At 54.2% G+C, this 24,396-nt stretch overlaps 1 protein-coding gene and 1 non-coding gene across 5 annotated transcripts; one reads left to right on the forward strand and one right to left on the reverse strand.

Annotated features, from left to right (window-relative positions):
- Positions 1 to 3,714: 3,714 nt before the first annotated feature.
- Positions 3,715 to 3,821, forward strand: LOC115032096. The gene has a single exon (XR_003837723.1). It is a non-coding gene; the product is annotated as a U6 spliceosomal RNA (small nuclear RNA).
- A 4,770-nt stretch (positions 3,822 to 8,591) lies between these two features.
- On the reverse strand, positions 8,592 to 19,307 carry Skor1 (SKI family transcriptional corepressor 1). Of its 4 annotated transcripts, none has more exons than XM_021172094.1 (9): positions 19,212 to 19,307; positions 14,740 to 16,936; positions 13,658 to 13,754; positions 12,602 to 12,712; positions 12,073 to 12,144; positions 10,772 to 10,846; positions 10,469 to 10,543; positions 9,904 to 9,969; positions 8,592 to 9,392 (listed from the first exon to the last, which is right to left on the reverse strand). In XM_021172094.1, exons 2-9 carry the CDS (start codon positions 16,924 to 16,926, stop codon positions 9,298 to 9,300), a joined length of 2,778 nt encoding a protein of 925 aa, XP_021027753.1. In that variant the 5' UTR covers positions 16,927 to 16,936; positions 19,212 to 19,307; the 3' UTR covers positions 8,592 to 9,297. The 4 variants fall into 4 exon arrangements, with proteins under 4 accessions (XP_021027753.1, XP_021027751.1, XP_021027750.1 ...); XM_021172092.1 differs by lacking the exon at positions 19,212 to 19,307 and adding an exon at positions 17,251 to 17,371 and having other exon boundaries at positions 8,592 to 9,389; XM_021172091.1 differs by lacking the exon at positions 19,212 to 19,307 and adding an exon at positions 17,251 to 17,371.
- Between the last annotated feature and the right edge of the window lie 5,089 nt (positions 19,308 to 24,396).

The following is a 24,396-nucleotide window of genomic DNA, read 5'->3' on the forward strand; positions in this document are numbered from 1 at the left end:
TAATGAGAGTTAAGTGGTGTGAAAATATTAACACAGTGTGATGGTTCATCTTGGCACTCTCATTTTCTGGTTTTTCGAGTCTTTCCTGATGGGGGCAAGTGTCTCAGTCGCCAGGTAAGGGGAGTGGCAGCTACTACTGTTCCCTGGGAGAGGGCCCAGACCTCTCTGGAGTTCCCAGTGCCCTTACCTATCTGTTCCCCATGTCCCCAGACTTGGACACCAAGGGCAGGAATATGTCTTCAGTCTAGAAGAGAAGTCAGCAGCTTGGCACCTGGAAAAGTGGAAATGGCTTGCTTCCGGGTGATCTACAGTCAGTGGAGGGGCTGCTGGGACTCATGCTGCGGCTAACCCGGATGCTGCTGTCAGCATGGCAGGGTAGGTGAGTGATGTCAGAGGCCAGGGTGCCAAGGTTTGGAGGAGTGCCCTTGCAAAACAACACAGGTATGCCGACTTAGGCAGAGAGAGCTAGTTCCGCCCTTAGATTCAGGCTCCTCCTCTTTTGTTTTATTTTGTTTGTTTGTTTTTTTTTTTAAAAAACATTTACTTTTTAGCTGGGAGGTGGTGGAACACGCCTTTAATCCCAGCACTCGGGAGGCAAAGGCAGGCAGATTTCTGAGTTCGAGGCCAGCCTGGTCTACAAAGTGAGTTCCAGAACAGCCAGAGCTATGTAGAGAGACCCTGTCTCAAAATACATCATCATCACCATCATCATCACCATCATCAAACCTGGTCTGCGTTCTCTCACTTAGGTGGTGGGAAGCTCTTCTCAACAGGACCAAGTGACCAAGCCTTGTCTCTTGGGGTTCTACAGCCCAAGACACTCAGGAAGACTATCCACATTCAGGTCACCTCAGGTCTGTATTGTGGAGAGAAGCCAATGATTCTGAAGGTTACAGGAGCTCTGCTGCCACTGTCGCTGGCCAAAGCCATCCCTCAATAGTACCCACACTTCTGCTCTAGGGCCTAAGCCCTGGGGGACCTCTGTGAAGTCATGATCCCTTGGTTCTCTCTCCGTTTAAGGGGTTCCATCATGTGAGCTCTCCTCCAGCCACATACCCTATCCATTTAATCTCTTCCATTTACCCATTCTCTTAGTCTGTTTTCTGATACTATAATGAAACACCCAAGGTCGGGAATCTGTACAGAAAAAAGAGGTTTATACAGCTTACAATTTTGGAGGGCTAAAGTCTGTGACTGGATATTCCCATCTGCTTGGTCTTTGCTGAGGGTATTTGGTTACATCGCTACACAGAGATGCATTTGGCCTCCTTTAGCAGGCCGCCATGGGCTACGGTGAAAAATCACATGGTGAGGGCTGGAGAGATGGCTCAGCAGTTAAGAGCACTGGCTGCTTTCTTCCAGAGATCCTGAGTTCAATTCCCAGCAACCACATGGTGGCTCACAACCCTCTGTAATGAGATCTGATGTCCTCTTCTGGTATGTCTGAAGACAGCTACAGTGTACTCATATAAATAAAAGGAATAAATAAATCTTCACGAGTGGTGCCCTGTGACCTAAATACCTTGCACTTGGTCCCACCTCTGCTCTAGGCACAAATCACTCTGAGGCGCCCACATCCACATGGGGCCTTGGGGGCTGAGGGAAGCACAGTCCCCCTCGGCAGGCCTGAGAACAGGTCCACAATGGCTGCTACAGATCCATTTGCAGTGGGAGGTTTGCCCACCTCAGGGATGCCCAGCATATTTGTACCTTTGTAAACAGAATACAAAAGTCATATTAGGACTCAAGATTTTATTACCTATCATTTTGCATATGTGTGTGGTTGGGCGTGCGCCCTGGCACACACCTATGGAGGTCAGAGGACAACTTGTTAGTGAATCAGTTCTTTCTCCCTATCACGTGGGTCCCAGGGATCAAATGCAGGTCATCAGACATAGCCTGATTACCCACTGAGCCACCTTGGAATTTTCACATCTTGCTAATTATATTCTCTCAGGAAAACCTTTAAGTTATACAACCGCAGCACATCAAGGCTGAACCAGACATTAGCAGTTAACTGTCCTCTGTAGCCTGCTTCTTACAAGCTAAAACAGGACCAGAGCCAGAAAGAGTGGAACTAGAACCCTGATTCCTCGGCTTCATAAAGCAGACAACAGAACCAAACGGACCACCTCCGGCTTCAAATAGTCAGGAACGGTGAACAAGATCCAGGTCTGTTTCCTGCCGGCTTGTACAATAAGGCAGTTATGAACCCACCGGCTGTACCTGTCACTGTGATACGTGTGAGCAGCCACTGTGTCGAAAAGACTCTCCTTCTAAATCCGTGAAAAACAAACGTGGATGCTGATTGAAGTTTAGCATCATCTCCCATCAATGCTATTACGGCTTGGTTATTTGCAATTCCCTTTTGTAAATCCGAGGGAAACATCATTGCCCAAATTAGCTCTTTTCACTCAATAAAGGCCATTATTAGCATTCTGAGTTTTGCAGTTGCTTACTGCGTATTTAGAGAGAGGTCACGTGAGAAGCTGGGCGGCTTGCACCTGATTTCCATCTTATTGAAAGGTAGGAGGGGGTGGAGTGGGGGCTCAGCTCCAAAAGCCAGGCCAGCGGCTTCTCTGCCTAGGCTGTGCACCGAGCACTGCGCCCAGGCCCCTGGTGCCTCGCTCGTGACTTCCCTTGTGGTACCCGACTCTGGAGACTGGAACTGACTTGCGTGGCTTTTGCCTGGGAATCTCTGTCCCTGTCCTCTCAGGGCTGCCTGTGTATCAAGTCACTATTCAAAGATCGCTCAGTGACCCCCTCCTGCACAGTCTTTTCGCGGTGTATGTGTGTGCTTGTGCGTGTGTGCGTGTCCCTCGCTGACACCGGAGCTCCCTGCTCACTGTCTCTTAAAGAGTCGGGGGCGACAGTCGGCGTTCTGGGTTTGTCAGAGCAAAGAAGGACAGGAGGCAAAGTAGTCTGAGTTTGGGGGTAAAGTCTAACCCGCAAAGGTTAGACTCTTTCTTCGGAGTCCTACTGCGCAGGAGAAGAGACTGGCCTCTGAACCAGGTTTGCACCCAAATCTCACTTTCTTTTCAGGGCGCACAGGCCCACTTGGTTTAACCTGCCAGAGCCTCAGTTTCCTAACCTGCGAGGTGCGGGGACTTTAAAGTGCCTGGCCCTTAGTAAACGCAGTAGCAGCGAGAGTGGCCTTCCCCCCACCCCCCGCCGCAACCACTGCCAGCAACGGTAGGGCGTTGTTTCCAACAAGCCGGGGAAACTGAGGCCAAGATGGCCCTCACACCCCATACACCCAGAGCAGGCCTCTTCGTTGACCGATTCGTGGGTGGAGAGCCTCCGAAGCCGGGCCGGCTAGATGAGCCGCTCGCAACCTATGCCCTACGCTCGTCGCCTGGTCCCTAGGATACGGCGGCGCCCTGAGCGGCTGGGCGCGATCCCGGCGCGGTCGGGCGCGTGCACAGCGCGCATCACGTGGCGGACTGTGACTTCGGGGCTGCGCACAGCTCAGTCCCGAACAGGTCTGTTTCCCATCGTCCCTTCATTTGCATATACAATGTAGAAAAGAGTTTTCGAATATAAATGAACTTACTATGAGTCTAAGTAAAAAAATTTCGAACATATAACATAAAACCCAGAAGGTACTAGTTTGGGGAATCATTGATTTTGAAAACAATATAGAAACTTCTCACCATAATCTAAAAGGGTTCTATAATTTTGTCCTTATATACTTCCTGAGAAACTCCATGATTCGTGCTCGCTTCGGCAGCACATATACTAAAATTGGAACGATACAGAGAAGATTAGCATGGCCCCTGCGCAAGGATGACACGCAAATTCGTGAAGCGTTCCATATTTTTCCTACTTAAAAAAAATTTTTTTTTTCCTCATGACGTCCAAAACAGCTCCAACGGTTTTACCTTTTGCTTGACAAATCGAATCATTGTACTCAAGGAAGGAATATAAGGCGTGACATAGGCAGAACCATCGCTTTGCAATGTGCCTTATCCATGGGCTTCAGTTGCAGTTTGTGACTTATTTTAATTTTTGAGATAGGTCTCACAGGTTCCACCATGACCTCGAGTTTGCTATGCAGTCTAGGATAACCTCAAACTTAAGATCTTCCTGCCTCCACGTCCCCATTGCTGGGATTACAGGCGTGCACTACCACACCTGGGTCCAGCTTTTCTCTCCCCTCCTCAATAACCGATTTCTTCACCTTAGCCCTCAGGAAAGGTTTTTGCTAAAGCCGTAGAGTCACCTGGGCGAGACTAGCAAGCCTTTAAAACTCGGTCTGATACCTTTGAAGAGACACTGGCTGTGGAAGCAGAATTTCCTGGTTGCACAATATTTACTAGTTATTGCCAAATAACTAGTGCATAAATAATGCGTAAGTGTTAACCCTCAAGATGAAGAAGAAACGATCGCCCTCCACAAGTTCAAATTTCCTGTGCTGATTTACTCAGTGCTTTCTGACATACCAATGTCTTCCTCAAAGAAAAATGGGGCATGTGCTTCCCTGGTTCCTGAGCCCGCGCGTGGGCTCTGCAGCCCCTGGGACGTCTGCGGTTCCTGGGCTCGCCCCAGCGACACCTGTGATCAGCCCTGAAGACCAGGGTAGACTGGGTGAACCCCACATGCTGCCGCTGGCTATAGAGCATGTACCACTCTGTATATATTTCTGTTTTAGTCTGTGGAGGTGACATGACCCCTTCCTGATTACAGTGGCTGAGTCAAGATCTGTGGGACTCCTTGCGCCTCGGCTTTTGGCCTTCCTTTAAAGCATAGACTGGCATAGAATCGTATCAACAGTTCTGTTTAAATTAGATGTCCCATTTGGATAAACAGTTTTAAATTATCTCCCAGAGTGCTGTCAATCAAAGTCACTACGATGTAGTGTGGTGCTTCATCCTCGGACAGTAAGGACTGGCAGGATCACTTATGTTGGAATGGAGTGGTATAGGAACTCAATAGAAATCCCCTCAGTCTTAAGGACATGACCTGGCATTATGTTGGGGTATGCAATCCTTAGGGCTAGGAAAATAAAATAAAAATAAAAATCTAAAGCCCTGGCTGTCTTTTCTGGCTCTACTCTAACTTGCTCAAAAAACTTGGGCCAATCTCTTGCCCCTTTGGCCACCTGTAGCCATCCAACGCTGGCACCTTATGATGTCTTTCCAACCTGGGTTTTTATGGCTGCTTTCAAGTGTCTTCAGAAAGCTCAGAAGGCCAGGCTGGAGAGAGCACTGCTCTGTCCCCTTTCATGGGCGCTAGAGGAGCGGAGGTCTACAGACTGGATAATGCCCTGCGAGGGTGTGTCCTTTCCTATCATACACAGATGTGCTAGCTCTTCTTCACCCAGACTGTCTCCCAGGGTTTTCCAGCATTAGCTTATCCCTGCATGAAGTCATGTTTTAAGCAGAAACAGAGTTCCAACGATGGGTTCCCTACCACACAAGGAGAGGCAGAGAACTTGGTTACAGAGTTTATACTCTTAGCACACCACCGACTGGGCCTCTGGATGGGGAGGAGCAGGTGAGGCTGTTTAGAATGACGGGAAGCCTGGAGGGGTCGTGAAGAGCAGTTTTGCTTCTACTGGCGATCTGGATTCTAGGTGAGAGTTGCATATCTGCAAAGGCTTACGGTTGTACGGTATGGCAGGGTAGCTGGGAATGTGTGGACCATGGGCTTGCAAAATATGGAGGTAGTGTTTTTGAGACACAGTTGTGACAAGAGGAAGGGTTTTCTTTCCTAAGTTGATGATAAATTACTCGACACCCTGCCCCAACACTAATTCTATTGATGAAGGATCTTCTTTGAGAGCAGCGAGCTCTCGAGCTTAATTAACCTTATGTAAATGAGCATAATTGCATCTCAGTGGCTGTTGTCCGGAAGCACCTGGGGATTCCTTCCCTCAGACGTTTCCAGCACCTAGATGAACTATCCTTTCACGTGGACATTCCACGTGGGCACCGTGTACCGTTGGAGGAAAAATAAGATTCGACCTTAATTGTGGAGGTACTTGTGGTCCCCTGGGAGGTCGACTCATACAGCCAAAGATAACAAGAAAGTAAGTGCCCTCCTTGGCTCAGGAACCTGAAGCCCTGTAGAACTCAGAAGTTAGCTGTGCCAGGGACGTGAGGAACCCACTGGCAGAGGAGACAGAGGTGAGAAGTAATTTACTGGTGTCTCAAGGGCATAAAACATCTCTCTACTTAGTCTCTTACGAAAGGCTTGTCGCAGTGGTGGAGAGCGGCAATCTGTCCCACGCAGCTCCCAAAAGGGGTGGAGTTCCTCTGGAGAAAGGACATGGACGGGCATGCTTACATAGCTCCCCAGCTGCAGACCTGTATTCCAGAGCCAGAGTCTTGTAGGGAACGCAGGGAAACAGGGTTACCAAAGCAAACACCCGGAGAAATCCTGTGTCCGCAATTCCCCTTAATCCCCGCAAACACACTTTCTCTGCTAGAGCGAAGGTGTCTGAGCCGCTTGCGCTGGCTGTAATGCCTAAAGTTCGTCACAAGGTGGCAACATTGTGGCGAGAAATAGACATTAAAAATCCTGGGTGTTTTTTAAAGCATATTTTCTCTATTAATGTTTCATTTAACTTAATTAGAATCTGGTAAGCTAATTAAAGTAGCTACGAGCCCCGCAATCAGCAATAATTCGTATAATTATTGATAATTACATCCATACCAATCGTTTGGTTATTAACATTTTGGGGGGGAACAAGCCATTTCTAAGTGATGCAGAGCCCAGGAGGGTTTCTGTGTTTTGTAGTTTGTTTCATTTTTTGCGCGATGGAACTTTCTAGGTCGAATCCACCAACACCTCCAACTCTCAGAGGCTCCCTACCATCTGAGGCTCTCCTTCTGGCCAGCCCCAGATCCCTGTATACTTTTTTCCACTTTGGGGGAGTTTGGAGAGAAAACGCAAGAATTCAATGTTCTCCAGACTCCTTAGTTGATGTGTAGCCACGGATCTTCCGGCTTAGGTGGCAACTGTCCTGCCCATCTTACAGAAAAGGATTGTGCATTTAGATGCATTGAGACCGCAGAAGACTCGAATGCAATCTGCAAGCGTCCTGTCCTGCAGGGGTGCCCTGGGAACATAAGTCACTTCCTAAGTAGGTCTCACGCGGTGGGTGCAGCCTAGAAGTGAGCAGGGTAGCCATGCCCTTTTTACCTCACCCCTACATAAATGATTCCAAGGTCCTGGGGATCCCAGAAAGAGAATAGCAAGAGGGAGCCCTACAGTTTGCCTGGTTGACCCCACCACCCTTACTTCCACACCAATCTTGTTCTCTCAGTATCCGAGCCACAGCCTAGGGACTAGTCTTGGGTCTCACCCGTGCAAGGGGCTCAGCATCTGCTTCTCTTCGCCATCACCCAGACTGTGTCCCAGCTTGCCTGCATCACAAAAGGCCTCCAGTGAAACTCCCCGCCTGAAACTCCAGAGAACTGCGGGACCCGACTTCGACTTCGCTTCCAAGGTCCTCTAGAGAGTGCTTGGAGAGAGCCTGCAGTGCTAGGCTGAGAGCCGGTTCTTGGAGGCGATGGTCCAGGCAGCGGCCTGCAGATGGGCTTTCTTCTTGGAGTGTTTCCCTAAGCCTCGGGGCAGAGACAGTCGAACGACATTTAATGGAGATTGGGAAGTGAGGCCCTGGAAAAAATAAAGGGCACATCGCAGGACCTTAGCTAGCCAGAGGAGGGCATGAAAGCCAGTCTGGGCTGAAAAATTCCTAAGAGAAAGAGCTTTTTCAGTTCTGTCCTCCACACAACTCAGGAAAAAATGGGTTTCCTGCAGTTTCTGTTGGTTGTCTGCGACGCAACCAGCAGGAGCCTTGCAGAAACTGAGGCTGGTGGCCGCTAGGTGAGGATTCGCATTTCCGGGCCACAGCCCGAGGAGTGTCCTGGCCCTTGCATCTGCAGCCAGCAGACCTCACATTCCTCTTTGGTTTCTCCAGCTCCAAAAATGACCTGGGACTAGGATGGGGAGATTATTATAATGAGGACAGAGCTTCCTCCTTCGGGGTAGAGACAGGCTCCTTGAGGATGCACCACAGGGCATCTGTCTGGGCGGGACCACAAACTTTCAGCATCTTTTCTAGATCAGTCTCGCCATTCTCCTTTCTAGCCCTTCACTCCTCACTTCTACCTGGCCAGTATTCCTGGTCTATGATGCCCGCTCCAGCAAGCAGAACAATTATGATCGAATTCTGGATTCCTAACAGCTTGGAGAGGCTTCTCTTGCTCAGTGTACCCCAAATCCCTGAAGGTGACTTCACACATAGGAAATGTAAGGGGTAAAAATTAACTTTCCAGCTGTACAAGCGAATTGTGGGAAGGAAGGGACCACTGTCCAGGGGACAAGGCAGTAATCCCCCTCCCCATTTAAACGGGGGGGGGGGAAGGTGCGGCCCTGATGCAGTGGAGGAGATTGAGTGTGTTTTAGGTGGATCTGTAGAGCGGTCCTGGATCGCTATGAGGTCTCCTGAGAGAGCACCACTGCTCTAACCTTGACCACTGGTCCTCACTTGCATCCGGAAGCCCCATCTTTGAGTGGCAGCATCTTCCACCCTCCCACCCTCTTCCTCCTCCATCTACTGAATGCACTCTCAACTCCGCAGCCCCAAGGAGTAACAGATTTTTTTTTCTTTTTATTAAAAACAAAGTCACGGATACAGGTCTCCCCAAATAGGCTCAAGATGGTCGCCATCTCGTGAGTCAGTTGTCGCCCTTTTAAAGTGCTGTTACATTACACAACAACAACAACATCAACAACAACAAAATCACAAAGCAAATCCAAAGAGGAATGAATGTAAAACGAGGACTGGAAAGGGGCCCAGGGGAAGTAAAATAACTTACAGTATAAATAAAGTGAACCTAATACTGAACCAAGAGACTCACAGTCCAGTTTGTCTCCATTGCACATAGCCACGTTGTCGTTAGGAACAAGAGTTTCAGAAGTGGACAGGACGGGGAGTGCACGGCCATAGCCAGCAAAGATGCTACACTATATTCACATTCGGGGTCCCAGGCCCTACTCGGGCCCGAGTGGGAGGGGTCGTAGAAGAGGTCTCCCCTCTTCCCTTTCTTTCCCCGGTGGGTCCAGTTTACCCCTTGAGGTCTGATGCCCTGGAGTTCAAAGGAGGGGCGAGGCAGTATTTACAGTGGGAAACCCAGTGGAGCCCGGCTGGGCACTGGCGGGCGGGCGGCTGTATTTACAACGGTCAGGTCCTAATGGCTTGTTCCTCGCTCTGGGCCGCCACTGCAGCGGGTATTTACAGAAAGGAGCAGCATGGCTTGAGGGCGCGTGGGCGCGGCCAAGCCGGCGCTAGGGCAGCAGCGGAGGCTTGAAGGAGCAGTTGCCGGTGCAGTGCCGGGGTGTCAGCATCTTGCAGGAGAAGTGGTGCAGGGCGTCGTGAGCTTCTGGAGAGAGAGTCACACCAACTTCGTTGGCCGCCTCGCCTGCCTCCCTGCCCCCCACCCGTCTCCCCTCCCCCTCGCTGGACCCATTCAGCCCTTGGGCACAGGAATTCTCAATGGAGCAGAAGGGAGGTAGGGGGGCAAGACTGAGGCTCTGGCCAGTCAGAACTATTTCTTAGGTCTATTAGCCCCATTTTACAGACGGAGAAACCGAGGCACAAAGAGGTCTAATTGTCCCAGGCTAGGGTTGGGCCAGGAAGCAAATTATCGGATACTCAGAGCTCAATGGGCTTTTCCCATCCTACATCACAGTTATAAAATTTCACCCCAGTTCCCTTCTGATCCACGTGGGCCCAGGCCGCCTTTCTTCCAAACATCTCCATACCTACACCCACCTACACACCCACCCACCATTCACCATCCATTCACCCACCCACCCAATAGTACAACCAGCCTTGACTCTCTCTCAGTCTCTCTCTCCCTCTCTCCCTCATCTTTGTTTCTGGGTTCACACCTTTTAATTTCTGCTGGATGGCATAGCGGGCCTTCCTCTCCTGGTCCAGTTCGTTACACAAGGTATCTGAAAGACATGGAAGTTCTGTGAGGAAACGCAGACCACCCTCTAGCCAGATGGCTGAGGTCACAGCCTGGGCACAACCTCTCCCCTACACAAACCACCCCAGAAACTGAGGAGGGGACACCTACACTTCAAACTGCAGGCTGGGAGGCTGGGGGAGGAAATGGCCTGGGATGGCGCTTAAAGGCAGACGGATCTAACCAAAATTAAAGCAAACTTAGGCATTACTTCCCAGGTAATTTTACGCCTCGATTTTTAATTTAGAAACCGTGGAAATTGCAGCGCTAAGAAGTTCAATCACTCCACGTAATGATGCCTGCAAGCCGTTTGCTGGGCTCGCTTGCCATTCTGAGGCTAATCAGACTATACAAAGGATATTAAATAAAAAAAATAATTGTTAAATTACCTTCAATTTAAATCCAAATGACTGAGCCAACATTGCGGCTCCTGCCAGACAGAGGCAGTTACGGCCGTGCGCGCGCTCACCTGACTCGCGTCTTACCTCTGACAATTTGCAGCTGTTGCACCATTTCTTCCCGATAAGCCAATTCCCTCTTCATTTGATCCTGAAAATTATCTGTGCAAATTGATTAAGTGAGAGCTGTTAAGCACAGCCTCCTCTCCGGGCTCCACTTCCCGCTCCCTCCCATCCTCACCCCTGCTCCCACCCCCATCCAGTCCTTCACCTAGCTGGAAACGCTGGGCCCTGGAGTTCTTCTCTCCCCTGGGGCAAGCGGTGGCTGCTGCCCGCACCCAGTTCCTGGGGCAGGTTTGGGAAGCTGTTGAGGGGCGGGGAAGGAAGTACCTTTGAGACTCTGGAATTCCCGCTCCAGCTTCTTCCGAAGCTCCATTTGCTCCAGAAGCAATTTCTGCAATTCTTCTGTGAAGGGTTGGGAGAGAGGTAAAGGGTGAGACTGATGCAATCCAGGGTACCCACTGGGGCCAAGGGTCTGTCCTGGCCAACAGTCCTGACACCTGAGTCGAGGCCTCCCAAGCTCTGGCTTTTCTTTCTCATTTGAGCTCCAAGCTTTGGATGGACGATGGGGGCTTGGGAGAGGTGCCAGGGTTTTCACATTCAAGAAGGTGCAAACTATTTTACATGTCTGGACCCCTGGCTCCCAGGAATAACTGGGGCCCCAACATTTGTTTTTAAGTTTCTAGTAACTACTCAACCTTAGAGGATGGCCCCACAACCACCATTCCCTATTTCAAGGGAGACTTCTAATCTCTACTCTAAAGGCAATTCAGAGAGAATCTGATAAAACCATGAACAGCCTTTCCAGAAAAAAAAAAAAAAAAAAAAAAAAAGAAAGGAAGGAAGGAAGAAAAAAGACACACAGAGAAAGTTTGTCTCCAATTTCAAGAAGTACTGAAGCTCTGAAGCACAATGGTCTTGAAGTTGTGACATCAACCTGAGGCTAGGAAGAGTGGAAGATCACTGCTCCTACCCCCGCGGCCACCCTGGTGCAGGGAGGGCTCAGTTCAATACCGCCAGAAACCTGTTCTGGGGGAAGTGGAAGGACAAGCTGCCCCAGCAGGAGCTCAGTAGTATATAGGTCCTTCCATGAAAAGGCTCCTTGGCAACACAGGAATGTAAGATGCTGAGCCAGAGAGGGGTTCAAAACCCCTGTCCCCTTAAGCTATCCCCCCCCCCATCTCCCAAAGACTGAGCAGCAACAGGAGAGGGTGTCCTAGTCTGCAAGTGAGCTCCAACATTACTACATTATTATGTGAACAGTTCAGTCCCAGAGAGAAAGGTAGCCTTTGATGCATCCTGCAATAAGTGCCTGTCTGCCATCTTGTTCTTCAGGAAAAGCTCCATTTTCCCTGGGTTTTGAGAGACCCGCATCGTCCACTGGTTACAAGGCTGAGAATTAAGACCAATTCTTTCTCACCGGGTCCTTCAAGACAGACTCAGATCTTGGGAACCCAAACTTCCAATAAACTTACTGGGTGCTCTCACCTGCACCCCTGTGCCAGGTGTCCAAAGGGTGATTTTTACCCCCACTGGGTGAAGTGAGCCACTAGAGACTACAGCCCCTCTCCTCTTAAGAGTTTCCTCTATCTCAAGCACCTCATGGCTCCATTTCTAGCATTTAACCTCACCTCTGGCCAGGTTCTCGATATCTTTCTCCACCAGTTGAGTTCCTGTGACATCCAAAGTGAGCCCATCCTCACCTACGACACAAGGGCAGGTAAGAGGGGGATTCTGTCCTCGGGAGAGCCTTCAGAGGGGAGGGGGAGGGGAGCTCCTGGGAATTCCGCCAAAGGAAGGACTTGCGCCAGACGCGTGGCTTTCCCACCTCCCCACCTTCCAAGACAGTAATTTTGGGAGAAGGCAAGTGAGTTCAGGAGGCTGAACCCTGGCAGGAGGCGCCCTTCGTCTATTCTAGGTGAATGAGGTGGTTCCCCCTCTTCTTTTAGTACCCACCTCCCGTACTCAGAAGACCCTCAATGCCAACAGAGAGGAAACAAGTCCGGAAACCCGGCCTGCCCCTCCCCCACAACGTTAACTATCTGCTCAATGGCATCATTTGTTCGTGAAAAAAAACCTTCCTCCAAGCCTGTGGTGACCCGGATGCGCTGGATCCTCAGCTCAAGGCTACCAGTGAGAGCCAGGACTGCCGGGGCTCACCTCGATCTGTATTTGCAGGGCTTGGCTGGGAGACACTCCTTTGGTCTGAAAAGGATTTTCTGGTTTCCAAGTCGTCGGCTGTCGTCGAGTGATTGTCTTCCTTATCTGGCTCTAAAAGGCAAACCGAGTTTCAAGGAGAGGCAAAGAAACTGTGACCCGGATACTGCAGAGCGGCCTCGGTTGGGGCGCCCAAGCCCTAATTAAAAACGTCGTGGCCGCCTCTGGTTCCCGGCTGTGCGCCCAGGCGCGCGCCCTGAGGCTTTGGGCTCGGTACCCCCTCCCCTGCACAAGGTCTGCTCCGTTCCGGGCTACACGCCCCCGCCCCAGCCCCTGGCCCCCAGGAAAAGATCAAGACAAGCAGCTGAGCCCACCAGGGACAAGCGACCTACATTGCGTGCGCAGATACTGGGGCACCGGGAGAGCGCGTGGCCGCCGGGTTTGTCCGCGCCACTCCAGCGGAGATCATAACCCAAGTGACAACCTTCCGGGCTTTGGTGTTGTAGGACACTGTCCCGCACCCGGCTGCACAGGCCGACTTAGATTTCTGTTGCCCACCCCTCAACTCTGCTCTTTTCCAGGTAACAACAGGATCCCAAATGCAAATGCAGGGCTGATTCTTGATTGGGCCCGCAGCCTTCTGGGATACCCTAGCGCGCAGCCACTAGCCCTCACCCTGTACCCGGATCAGGCCCGGCCACCCCCTTAAGGCCACCAGCCTAAGGCTAAGCACGTTTCTGGATAAATGAAATGGTGTGAAAGAGATGTCAGGCAGGCGTAGGTTTTTGGAAAGGTTTAAATCTCCGATGAGGTGTACTGGAGATTGTGCGTACGGGAGTGAAGGGGATGGGCTGGGATTATTTTTAAATAGCCAAACCCTGAGATTTGGGAGTTTACACTTAGTTTCCTTTTTCTTCTATTGTTTTTTCCCCCCCTTCTCTATCACTCCTTTTCTCTCTGTCTCTCTCCGCCCCTCCCTTCCTTGAAAGGCCTGCCTTGGCTCTGGGTTCTCTCTATGCTTCCTGCATTAAAAGGGCCAGAGGCCTCAGGAGGCATTACCGTGGGTCTCTGGGGTGCAGAGGTAAGAGGCCGCGGGCCCCAGCGCCGCCGCCGCCGCCGTACTCTTCACGTGTTCGTCCCTTTCAGGCGCATACACCTGCGACGGCCGAAAATGACAGGCGATTAGACGGGACACCCTTGCCCAGCGGGCCAACAGGAAGGCCGAGAGTGTGGCAGAGGTTGGTGGGCCCTGGAGACCTGAACGCAGTGATGACGTACCATAGTGGATTTGGGATAATCTTTGGTACTCCGGAACAAATTACTTAAAACACAAAGCCTCTCTCAAGCCAGCGGCTGTCCAAAGCCACCCCCACTTTCTGTGCTCGCTTCCTGTGAGCTACCTTCCCTCTCTGTGTCGTTGCCAGCATAAAGGATGGCTTTCTCGCACGGGCAATGATTTCTGCTTTAATAAACCCAGCGTAAATGGACAAGTATGCGCATCTACTTTCAAAACAGCCACCCCTTCGGTCTGGCCACACACGACTTGCCCTCCTGCCACGTCCCTGACAACCAGAGAGCCCGCAAGCTTAGGTTTTCCAGCCCAGAGCTGTGCAGTTCCTTAGGCCAGAGTTGGAAAAGACTCAGAAAACTGCTAGTTAGTATGTCTAGAGATTCTTCTTGGCCAGAGGCTGCCCTCTTCTCTCGCTACTGTGGTGGTCCTCCGGTGTCATCCTTACGCGTGCAGGCACACACTTTGGGCCTGGCCTCCAGGGCTTCTTTCTCTGGTCCTGAGGCCCTTTCTTTCTACCTCTTTCTTCCTCCAGACCCTTTGTCTCTCTTTCTGGGTGCCTAACTGTCTCTGCAACTCTCCTCACCTTCCGCATCAACAAATCCAAAATCGCACTCGCTGTTTCTCAGACCAGTCCCCCGTATTTTCCGAATCCCTCAGCCCTGGGTCCCTCCCAGCGAGCCCAGAGCCACAGCGCGCCCCGGACTGGGGCTGCGAAGAGCAGCTGGGACCTGCTGCTCGTCCGCCACAACAGAACAGAACCCCAGTTCCCGCACCTGGCCCGCAGCGGCTGTGTACGAGGGCAGAATGGCCTAAGGGAGGAGGCGCCACCGGAGAGGTGCACCGGGCTCACCTTGGCCGCCCCGGGGCCTCCTAGGGGCCCGCAAGGCTCTCGCAGCTCATAGCCACCGCTTGGTGGGCTCCGCTCAGTTCTCCGCACCACATCATCGGCCACCAGGTCCCCGAATGCGGATCTGATAGCGGGCGGTGGCCCAAGGCGACGGCGAGGGCGAGGACTATCGCCATCCGCAGAGTCTGTGGGGCCGTCTGCACCTGAGGATGTGACAGATGGGGGCCCAGCAGGCTGGTCGCCGTCTGGGCCACCTCCCGTGCTGGGTGCGCTGGGCTCGGTGTCGTCCTGGGCTCCCTCCTCGTCGGGGAAGCGGTTGGACTCTACGTCCACCTCCGGCTCGTCCGCGGTGTCCACGTCGGGCGAGGCAGAATGATAGCTGGAGCTGCCCTCGCTCAGAAAGTCCGGGCTCACGTAGCCCCCTCCGGTCCCCGTGCCGGGCACTGGCCCGCGAGCAGGTCCGGAGCCATAGGCCTCGCGCGCGCTGCCATAGAGCTTAGCGATGCTCTCTGCGTCCTTGACTACGGGTCGGAAGGCTGACACGTAGGAGCTTTTGCGAGCAGGTGGCGGTGGCGGAGGGGGCAGGGGACCCAGAGACGGTGGCAGCGCCTCGTCCGCACCGTCCTCATCCAGGGGCCCGCGGGATAGAGCGCTCGGGCAGCGCTCCTCCGTACCGAGGCTGCCCTCTTTAGCTGGCTCGGCACCGTCCAAAGACTCAGGACCGCCCCCGCCAGCCGCCGCCGCCGCTGCAGCAGCAGCCGCAGCCACCGCGGCCGCTACGGCCTTAGCTTGGCTCTGAGCGGCCGGGTAAGGAGGCACCGGGAGGCTCCCGGCTGCTGGCCAGAACATGGGAAACGTCGGGTATACAGTGGCGGCGGCAGCTGCCGCAGCTACCGCCGCTGCGTCCTTGGCTGCGCCGGAAGGTTGATGTCCCCAGAACATTGTGCCGCCACCAGGGCCGGGCCCTGCTCCTGGAGGCAAGTGGCCAGCTCCCGGGCCACCGGCACCCGCGGCGGTTCCAGCGCCCCCACTGCTCCCGGTGCCAGGGCCTCCCTTGGGTTCTCCGGCGACCAACACTGGGTCGTCCTTTTTGGGACATAGGCCGAATGCTGTGGGGAAACCGTAAGGATGCGGGAAAAGAGGCGGGGGCAGCTTTTGCAAGAGGCCAAAACCTTTGCTGGGCACTGGAATCACCGGGTAGCTGCGAACCCCTGCGCTGCCCCCAGGTCCTCCAGGTCCTGCAGGGCCACTAGCTGCCGCCGCCAGGCCAAGTGCGCGCTGCGGATGCGGTGGAGGTGGCCCGGGAGGCCCAGCCGCCTCGTCTTCACCGCAGCGCAGACTTTTGTGGGGCGGTGGGCCTGGGGCCATCTCTGAGCCGCACCCTGGACCGCCACTGCCACCAGCGCCGCCCTTCCCTGCACCACCAGACCCGCTATTAGCGCCGCCTCCGCCGCCCCCTTGCAGGGAGAAGGTCCGCTTGCGCGTACCGCCATTAAACATAGCCTTGACGTCCTCCCAAGCGTGGCTCAGTTCGTCGGTGGCCGACTTGTCACTGAGTTTGAGGTGCCGACGCCACGAGTTAAAGTTGGCGGCGTCGGGCTGAGTGTACTTGGCGTCGGGTGTGCGGTGCGAATGGAAGATGAACTTGTTGGGGGAGAAATACATGCTGCAGTAGCCGCACTTGATGCACTTAGCACGAGAGCTGTTGTAACGGGCAGGAATGAAGCTGCCCCGAGAGCCCCACGCGCACTCGTGCACCACGTCAAAGGCGAAGTTCTCGGGCAGTTTGGGGGGCTTGTGCTCGCCCAGGAACGACTTGCACAGGCGTTCGGCCTCTCGTTTTGTGATCATACCGCAGCGGCGAGAGGAGATGGGCATGGCCCCGGCCCGACGCAGTATCTCCAGCTGCACCGGCGTGCACTGCACGCATGTGATGCCCAGGGCCACGCGGCGGTTGTGGATCTCATTGTAGCTGTAGTTTTTGAGCAGGGTGTTGGAGATCTGGGCTAGGCACAGGCGCTCCTGCCCATCAATGACCAGCGACACGATGGGTACCCCGTACAGCGACGTCTCGCCCACCTGGTTGGGTTTAAGGGCGCTGGATCCCGAGTAGGGCTGCAGCTCTTGCTTGGAGTTGGGAGAGGAGCTGCCCTCGCGTCCCGGCCCCAGCTGAGTGGTGAGAGCCTCCATGCCGCCGCTCCTGCGAAACAGAGAGAGCAGAGAGCAGATGAGCCATTTTTTTTTAGCGCCGCTACCTAGGTTCAGGCCCGTCCAGCGGGGCGCAACGTGTGGGGTGCGAGGGGGTTACTTGGCAGTGGGGAGCTCAAGCTCATTCGTCCCACGGACTGGCCCCTTTTGTTATTCAGACCGGCTTCTGAGCTGAAACAAAAGCACCCGGGGGGCTAAGGGAGGAAAAGGGAAAATCGAAACCTCAGGAAAGCCCCAGCTGCCAGGAAGCCAATCCTGTTTTCAGATTGGAAAGGAAGTGGGACCCAGAGACGGAGAGTGACTTGCCCAAGGCCACACAGCAATGCCATAGCCAAATCCAGGCTTTCCAGCCGGCACTCAGGTTTGCGTGCCTTCAGCTACCTCACAGCTCGCCCAGCCCGCCAGGGTCCTGAAGCCCGGACTTCAGGGACCAGCGGCCCCTCTGCTCAGTCGCGCGTGCACGCGTGCGGGCGGGGGCAGTGAAGGGAGAGGTGGGGAGGCGAAGGAGGGGCACTCACTGCCCATCACAAACTGCAGGATGTAGGGGTGGGGGCAGGGAGAAGGGGGAGGGATGGAGGTTGAAGGAGGAGGAGAGGAGGAGGAGGAGGCCACCGCTGTTCGCGGTGCTGAACCCTACCCTTTCTAAAGCTTGTCGCGTGCACCACGACCTCGGGTGGCCCCCACTGCACCTATCTTCGTAGTGACCGGCTTCCAGGGACAACAGTACTGGTTTGCACAAACCTGTACTTCTCTTCTGATGCCTTGAGCCCCGTGTTCCTTGAGCAGAAAGAGTCCAGCTGGGTTTACAAAACGCTTTCTTGCCAGCCATCAGTTAGGCCGGGATCACGCAGTTTCTAACCACATTTTCTGCATTTTTTAGCTGCATTCCAGACTAAAGCTGGCTCCCCTCTTGTCAGCGCTTGGGACAGAGAGGTTCTCACAGTCGTTTCTCTGGAATCACTTTTTAGCTTTGGAAAGATGCCCCTGAGCTTTCTGTCCTCTTCCACACAGCTTTTCTTACTCAGCCCCAACACAGGCTCCCCAGGCTCTGGGCTGCTCCTTTTGTAGGGGTGACTCCTCTTTGATTATCCTTCATGCCCCGTATCAGCTCAGATGGGCTAGAAGGAATCTTGGCCACTCTTGGAAGCCACTGTAAAACTCCAGGCATTAAAAAGTTGCTGCTGGTCCCTCGCTTTGATCTCTGGAGAAGGCAGAGAGGAAGCTGTATCCACAGTCTAGCCTGGTGGAGGACCCAGGAATTGATGTTTAGGGCCTTCTAGGTCGCCCAGTCACCCCTCGTGTCTTCAGACACTCAGGGGTCCATGGACCCAATGCAGGGCGGCAGGCGCTCTTGCCGCCAATCCAGTCCCTAGGACTCCCTCCTCCGAACTTGGCTGGAAAAGCAAATCCATTTCAGAGGGGTAGCTTCAATCTAAGAGGGATTCGAATTCCAAAGCTAAGAACCTGACATCTTTGGTCTGCAGGTATCTTTCCCTCCCTCTGTTTGCTTAGATGCTTATTTGTCGATCTTATCTGTCCCTGAGCTGTCTGTCGCTGCCAGCTCACAGCTCTTTCTCCCATCTATCTTGTATCTTGTTCAAGTATCAACCTATTTATTATCTGTTTCATCTCTTCCAGTCAAACTGAGGCAAGTTGATCCTCCCTTGTCACTGAAGTCCCCAGTAACATTTTAGGAGGCAAGCAAACCACTATTCTAACTCCCTGGCTGAGGGGTCACCAAGGGGAGCTAGGTGTCCCAGGGAAGGCTCTCAGGCTGCGGAGGTGGCTAAGGGGGACCGCAGCTGTGGGAAATGACGATGGCTTCTGGGATTTCTGGGCAAATGTACCGGGCCCGCATAGAGTGAAGAGGACACCCTAAGCCTGGAGCGTCCACCTGAAGCTGGGGTTCCTGAGTCCCCAAGGGGTTTTCCCAAAGGGCTTCTGGCCTTGGAGCCCGGAGAAGTGAGGGACCCTAGGAAGGAAACAGCATTTCGAGGGCCAAAGAAGAAAGCACCAACGAAGGGCCGCACTCAGGGACAAGGAGCAGTGCTCAGAGCGGCATGGGGACCCCCTGGCCGGCTCCTGTGGCTCGAGGGGCGAGCCTAGCAAGGTTAAGCAGGCGGGAGGTGGGCAGAGGTGGCAGCGAGGCTGTGGAGTCGTTTGTTAGGATAGAAAACAACCGCCACAGAGTCTAAAGGAGAAGTCAACGAAAGAAGCGCTGCGGCGGCCGGCGCGGGGGCTGCGGGCTCGCGATCGCAGGTACTCACCGTGCGGGCGGCTGGAGCCGGGCAAGCGGCGAGCGGAGGTGCGCGGCGGGCGGAGCGGCAGGCGGGAGTCGGGGATCCGCCGGGCTCTCCGGGTGACGGCGCGGCCCCTCCCCGCGCGCGCGCACAGCCGCGCAACCCCGCTCCCCGCGCTGCCACCCGCGGCCCCTCCCGCTCTCAACAGGCGCGGGGCGCCAGGGTCCCCGGAACGGAGCCAGGTGCCCGGAACCGCTGCCCGCGAGGCCGGGGACTGGCCCGAAGAAGAAGCCGAAGCCTAGAGCTCATGGCGCAGCGGCGGGCACGGCCGCGGTCACAGGCGGGAGTGGCGAGGCCGGCGCTGGGCGGGAGCGCCTGACAGCTGCGAGCCGGGGCGCCACACCCACCACCCCTCGCTGTCCCTCGCGCCCTCCCTGGGTGCGCCCGCCCGCGGGCCACGCGCCGCGCCCGCCGCCTCTCCGCAGCCCCAGGGCCTGTGCGCCCCAGGTAAGCGGCCGCCCACCTGCGGCCCGCAGCTCGCACCTGCGGCCCCGCGCGAGCCAGGGAGGCCGAGTGGGCGGAAGGGATGGGGGGGAGGTGGAACAGAAAGTCCTCCCCCCCATAACCAAGCGCTAGGGTCCAAAGCTAGCCATTGCCACCCAGGGCCCGAAGCCGGGCTGGGTGGTGGAGTTGAGGGTTTCTCAAAAGAAAGGGGAGTAGGGAGGGTCACATCGCGCTCCCGCTGCAAGGACAGTGGAACTAAGAGTTTGCCCTGGAGACCCAGACGGGCTGTCCAAACTGGGATGGAGTACTGAGCGCTGGGGAGCGCAACCGGGAAGTGGCAGGCGCAGCGCCCCAAGGCTCCTGACTCTGGGAGCAGGCTGGAATGCATTATTGTGAAAGTCACCCTCCTGCTTTCTTCACTGGGCAAGGGATGGCTGGGGATCTGGGTTTGTGCCCCAATCCCAGTTTCTCTTATCTCTAACAGGTTTAAGGCAAACGCCAAGTCATAATTAGAGAGTGCGTGGGGGTCAACTACTTGGTCGAAACGTTCTCTAGTGGTGAGGGGTCCAGATGTTTTGGACGTCACCACCCCTTGGTACTTTCTTTATACTCTAAATACTCGAAAGCATCTCTTTCTCTCTCTCTCATCCTTCTGTCAGGTCTCTTTTCGTCTTAATCCATGAGTTACTAGTAGCAAACCCCTCTCCTGTTTTTGGGCGCCCCCTTGGCCATTTCCACCTCCTCTTCCTGCCCCCGTGGCATTAAGTGTCCTTAATGGACACGTTAATTAAACTGTAATTAATCATACTGTCCAACCCAAGTTTGAGCAATTACCCTAATCAAACAGAAGTTAATAATGGCAGGGATGGCCCGGGGCGCGGTGGGCCGCCCGGGCAGGGGGCGCAGCGGCCACAGCGGCTACTGGCGACAGCAGCAGAGGCGAGTGCAGCCTGCCCTTGGAACCTGAGTGGTTCCATAAATCTTCCGCGGGTAGCGGCTCGGGGTCGCCCCCGCCCCCGCCCTCCTGTTTTCCTTCGGGCTCCGGGCTCTGGGCCCTCTTCCCTCCTGGGTTTCAGCTCCCGTGGGTTAACTTCCTCTTCTCCTCCGCTTCTCTCGCGCTCCTTTCCTGTTCTTTTCTCTCTGGCTCGAGGAGACCTCATGGAAGGACCCTGGAGTACAGTTAGGTGGCTTGGGCCTATCCCTCGGAGAAAGGAGGTGCCAGGCCTAGGGCAGGTTCCCAACCTGTTCCCCGAAGCCCTGGAAACCTCTCCTAAGCAAGTTTGAAGGCTCCATTTCTTCTAGATGGGGGTGTCTTGCCGTCCCCTTCTGTCTCTCTCTCTGTCTCTGTCTCTTGCTCTCTCCCACCTCGCCTCTTACTCTCTTCATCCTCAGGCCCTCTTTCCTGGCATCTCTCCTAGGTGCTACCCCTGCCCCACTCCAACTCTGTGCGCTCATCCTCTCGCCTTCTTTTTGAGGAAAACAGCCCGTTTTCCTTCCCAGCACGCCACACCCCCTATCTCCCCTCCCTCGGCCCAGGCTCCCCCACCCCATAATTACAATCCCACTCGGTAATTATTCCTAGAATCCTAATGATTTTTTTAAAAGCAACCTCAGAATTCGGTATGGTGGTGACAGGAGTAGCCCTGCGCCCCCAGGGTGGGAGTCGGGAGAGGAGGACGAGTCCCCCCTCCCGGAAGGGACCTCTCTGTTTTGCCTCTATTGTACTTCCAGGGCTAATAACGCCTCCGGGACTGTCCTCTAGTCAGTCCTGCAGCCTGGAGGCAGAGTCCCTGGGGACCTCTCATACAAAAGGTCCTACCCAGGGCTACTGCACCAGCGGACAGCCGATGTCGCCTCTGCTCCCTGTTCAGCACCAAGCTAGGGACAGCTCCTAGCCCGGCCCCAGTCTTCAGCCTGGCAGTTCCAGCTAAACTCAATGGAAGGCCCTTGGAGAGGCTAGGGGATCTCCGCTGCTGGGGGCTGGTTTCTGGGGGCACTTGTCTGGGTCTCCGAGCTCGGGCTGAGTTCCACAGGAACACTACATCCAGCCACTTTTTAGGATCTGCCAGCCTGTTCTTACAGCAGCCGCTATTCGAGCACGTATTCCCATTTTCCAGGAAGGAAAGAGTCAGGCACTGAAAGCTCACAGATCCAGGATTCTCAGTCAGTAAGACTCGCAAGGCAGAGCTAGATAGACCCTGTCTGACGCTCTGCAAAGGGGGTCTGGCTGGGGGAGGGGACTGGAAGGAAGGTGCAGCTTCAACCTGAGTGTGGAGGAAAGTTGCCTAATGAGACCAGGTCGTCACCTCAAGTTCAGGAAATGGATGGCTGGGCAGAGCTGGGACTGGAACCCAGGTTCAGATGTGGTATATGACGCCCCTTTTTTCTCAGTGGTGGCTCTGGGTCCTGCTGCCCTGCCCAGGGAGTAGGGGTGGAAGCTGGTGCCCTTGGCCTCTCTCTCTCTCTCTCCAGTCCTTAGTATTAGGGTTTTTGACTTTTTAATCCACTCCTGGTTGTTCTCTCTGTAGCCCCTCATCAGTCCTGTGCTGCCCCTGTTTCCCAGCGTCGGGTCCACACGGGCCCGGCCTCTAGCGCCCATTCGGATTCTGGCTTGGGCCGGGCTGGGCTGACGTGCCTCCTTCTCAAGCACATATCTTTTACCAGTTGAATTAACGGCAGTTTTCGTCAGTTAATTAGGTTTAATTTACATAATTAGTACAGTATAAAGAGGATTGGGGATAATCATGGGGTACGTAGCGCTTTCTGTGTAAACACGTATTCTGAATTAAAAATCAGATGTAATTAAGGCGCGCAGGCCCTGTTTAGGCAGGGTTTTAATTGTAATGAATTTCTAATTAACACTCAATGATTGCCAAATGCAAAGGGCTGTAGAATTTTCTTGTAGTTTTGCTAATTTATTGTTTACTTAATATATGGATATTAGTCCAATGGCCAGATAGAGCCTCGCCTAGCTTTGGCAGTCTTGGCCCCCAGAGGGAAGGCAGCTGGGCGGGGCCTGCTGGGCCCCTACCAGAGAGAAGAATCTGAGCATTGGAGGAAGTCATAGAGATGGTCAGTGGTCCACCTCATTCTTGGTGCCATTGAGAGCACAGGACAGCTCCCATCTCATCTCAGGCTCCAGGTTCTCCTCCTCCTCCAGACAACCCTCTGTGAGCAGCTTTCTTGTCAAGCTCTGAGCTGGGGGTGGGGGAAGGCGATCTGCTCACAAGCGGTAATGTGCTTAAGCTCGGGGAGGGAGGAGCAGAGCCAGGAGGCCCGGGAAATGGGAAACGGTCTGGGGGTTTGGGGCCCTGAGGTTCCCTTGGCACTTAGAGATGCAACTTACACTAGGGGGACAAAGGAGGGACCGCTGGAGCCTCCTTTGACCCAGCAGACAGCAAGCTGTGAGGCTGGGTGTTAGGGCAGGAGTTGGGGAGCAGCCTGCCGGCCTGAGCTTTCCCCCAAGGGGCTCTCCCCTTTCCCAGGACTCTGGGTTGGGTTCCAGCCCGTAGTCCAGCTGCTGCCCTGGGAGAGTTCCCATTCGGGCTGCGCCAGTTTCCTCCAGTTCTCCTCTGACAGACTGAGCTGGGAGACTATGTTCTTTGTACTTAACTTAGAAGTTCACTCCAACGTACGGAAACACACCAGGAAAAGTTAGTTCAGGCCCAGAAAGCAGGCCACTTTAACTTCATCCCTGTAGCTGTCTTTCAGCATGCTTCCCACTGGCAGGGGCTCCCCCAAACCTGACTGCTGCTGCTAGCTGTTCTATTTTCATCTGCAGTCCACAAGTGGGCTAATGCTTTTGGTCACTTGTCTGTGTTTTCTGTTCCTCACATGGGGAGTGCATCATTCCCTTTGTAACCAGGTCTTATGGAACAGGGCCCAGAGCATAGTAGGTACTCAACATGTTTGTTGAATGAATGAATGAATGAATGAATGTATTTGATGGTGAGGGCTTAGGTGTAATGGCCAATGTGACACTGCAGTTCTGTCCTCCCAGGTGCTGTTTAGGAATCTTGGGACTCCCATCTTCCACATGGACAAGACAAGGCCTCTGGAGTGCGGCTTGCAGAGCTCCCAGTGGCTGCAGAGGACATACTTCCCAGGGCAGCTCCATTTATTCTCCTGACGAAGCTGCTGGAAGCACAGACTTTGGAGCCAGCTAGGCCTACTCTGCGCTGGGAGTGGTAGCTGATACCTACAATCCCAGCACCTGGGAGGCTGAGGCAAGAGGGCAGTCTGGACTACATAGTAAATTCTAGGCCATCCCCTCAAAGCCAAAAGAAATCTGGTCTATTACTGTCTGGTGGTGTGAGTGAGAATGGTCCCCATAGGCTCTTACTTGAATGTTTGATTCCCAGTTGGTGGACCCGTTTGGGAAGGGTTAGGAGGCGGGGACTTGGAGGAGGTGTGTCACTGGGGGTGGGGTTTCAGGTTCCAAAAAGTCCATGCCAGGCCAGCCTCCCTCTCTTTTTGTCTCCTGCTTGTGGTTCAGATGTAAGCTTTCATGATGGTCATGGGACCGCCCTCTGAGACTGTAAGCAAGCCCCCAATTCATGCTTTCTTTCACAAGCTGCCTTGGCCACGGTGTGAGGCACTGTTCCACTCTGAATCTGTAGAGTACTGATATGGAGCCTTGCAGGGGTGTCCTAAGAACTAAGTAAATCTCCTTTAATCCCAGCACTCGGGAGGCAGAGGCAGAGGCAGA

Source organism: Mus caroli, chromosome 9, assembly GCF_900094665.2.
Source record: "Mus caroli chromosome 9, CAROLI_EIJ_v1.1, whole genome shotgun sequence".
Lineage (NCBI taxonomy): Eukaryota > Metazoa > Chordata > Mammalia > Rodentia > Muridae > Mus > Mus caroli.

What these genes read in the sequence shown, in the direction of transcription:
- Skor1 (XM_021172090.2), bottom strand. Translation starts at nt 17,273, where the DNA reads ATGGCATTGCTGTGTGGCCTTGGGCAAGTCACTCTCCGTCTCTGGGTC. An exon ending in GGAATTCCAGAGTCTCAAAG is followed by an intron (nt 10,544 to 10,771) that starts GTACTTCCTTCC and finishes CAATTTGCACAG; the next exon opens with ATAATTTTCAGGATCAAATG. An exon ending in CATCCAGCAGAAATTAAAAG is followed by an intron (nt 9,393 to 9,903) that starts GTGTGAACCCAG and finishes CTCTCTCTCCAG; the next exon opens with AAGCTCACGACGCCCTGCAC.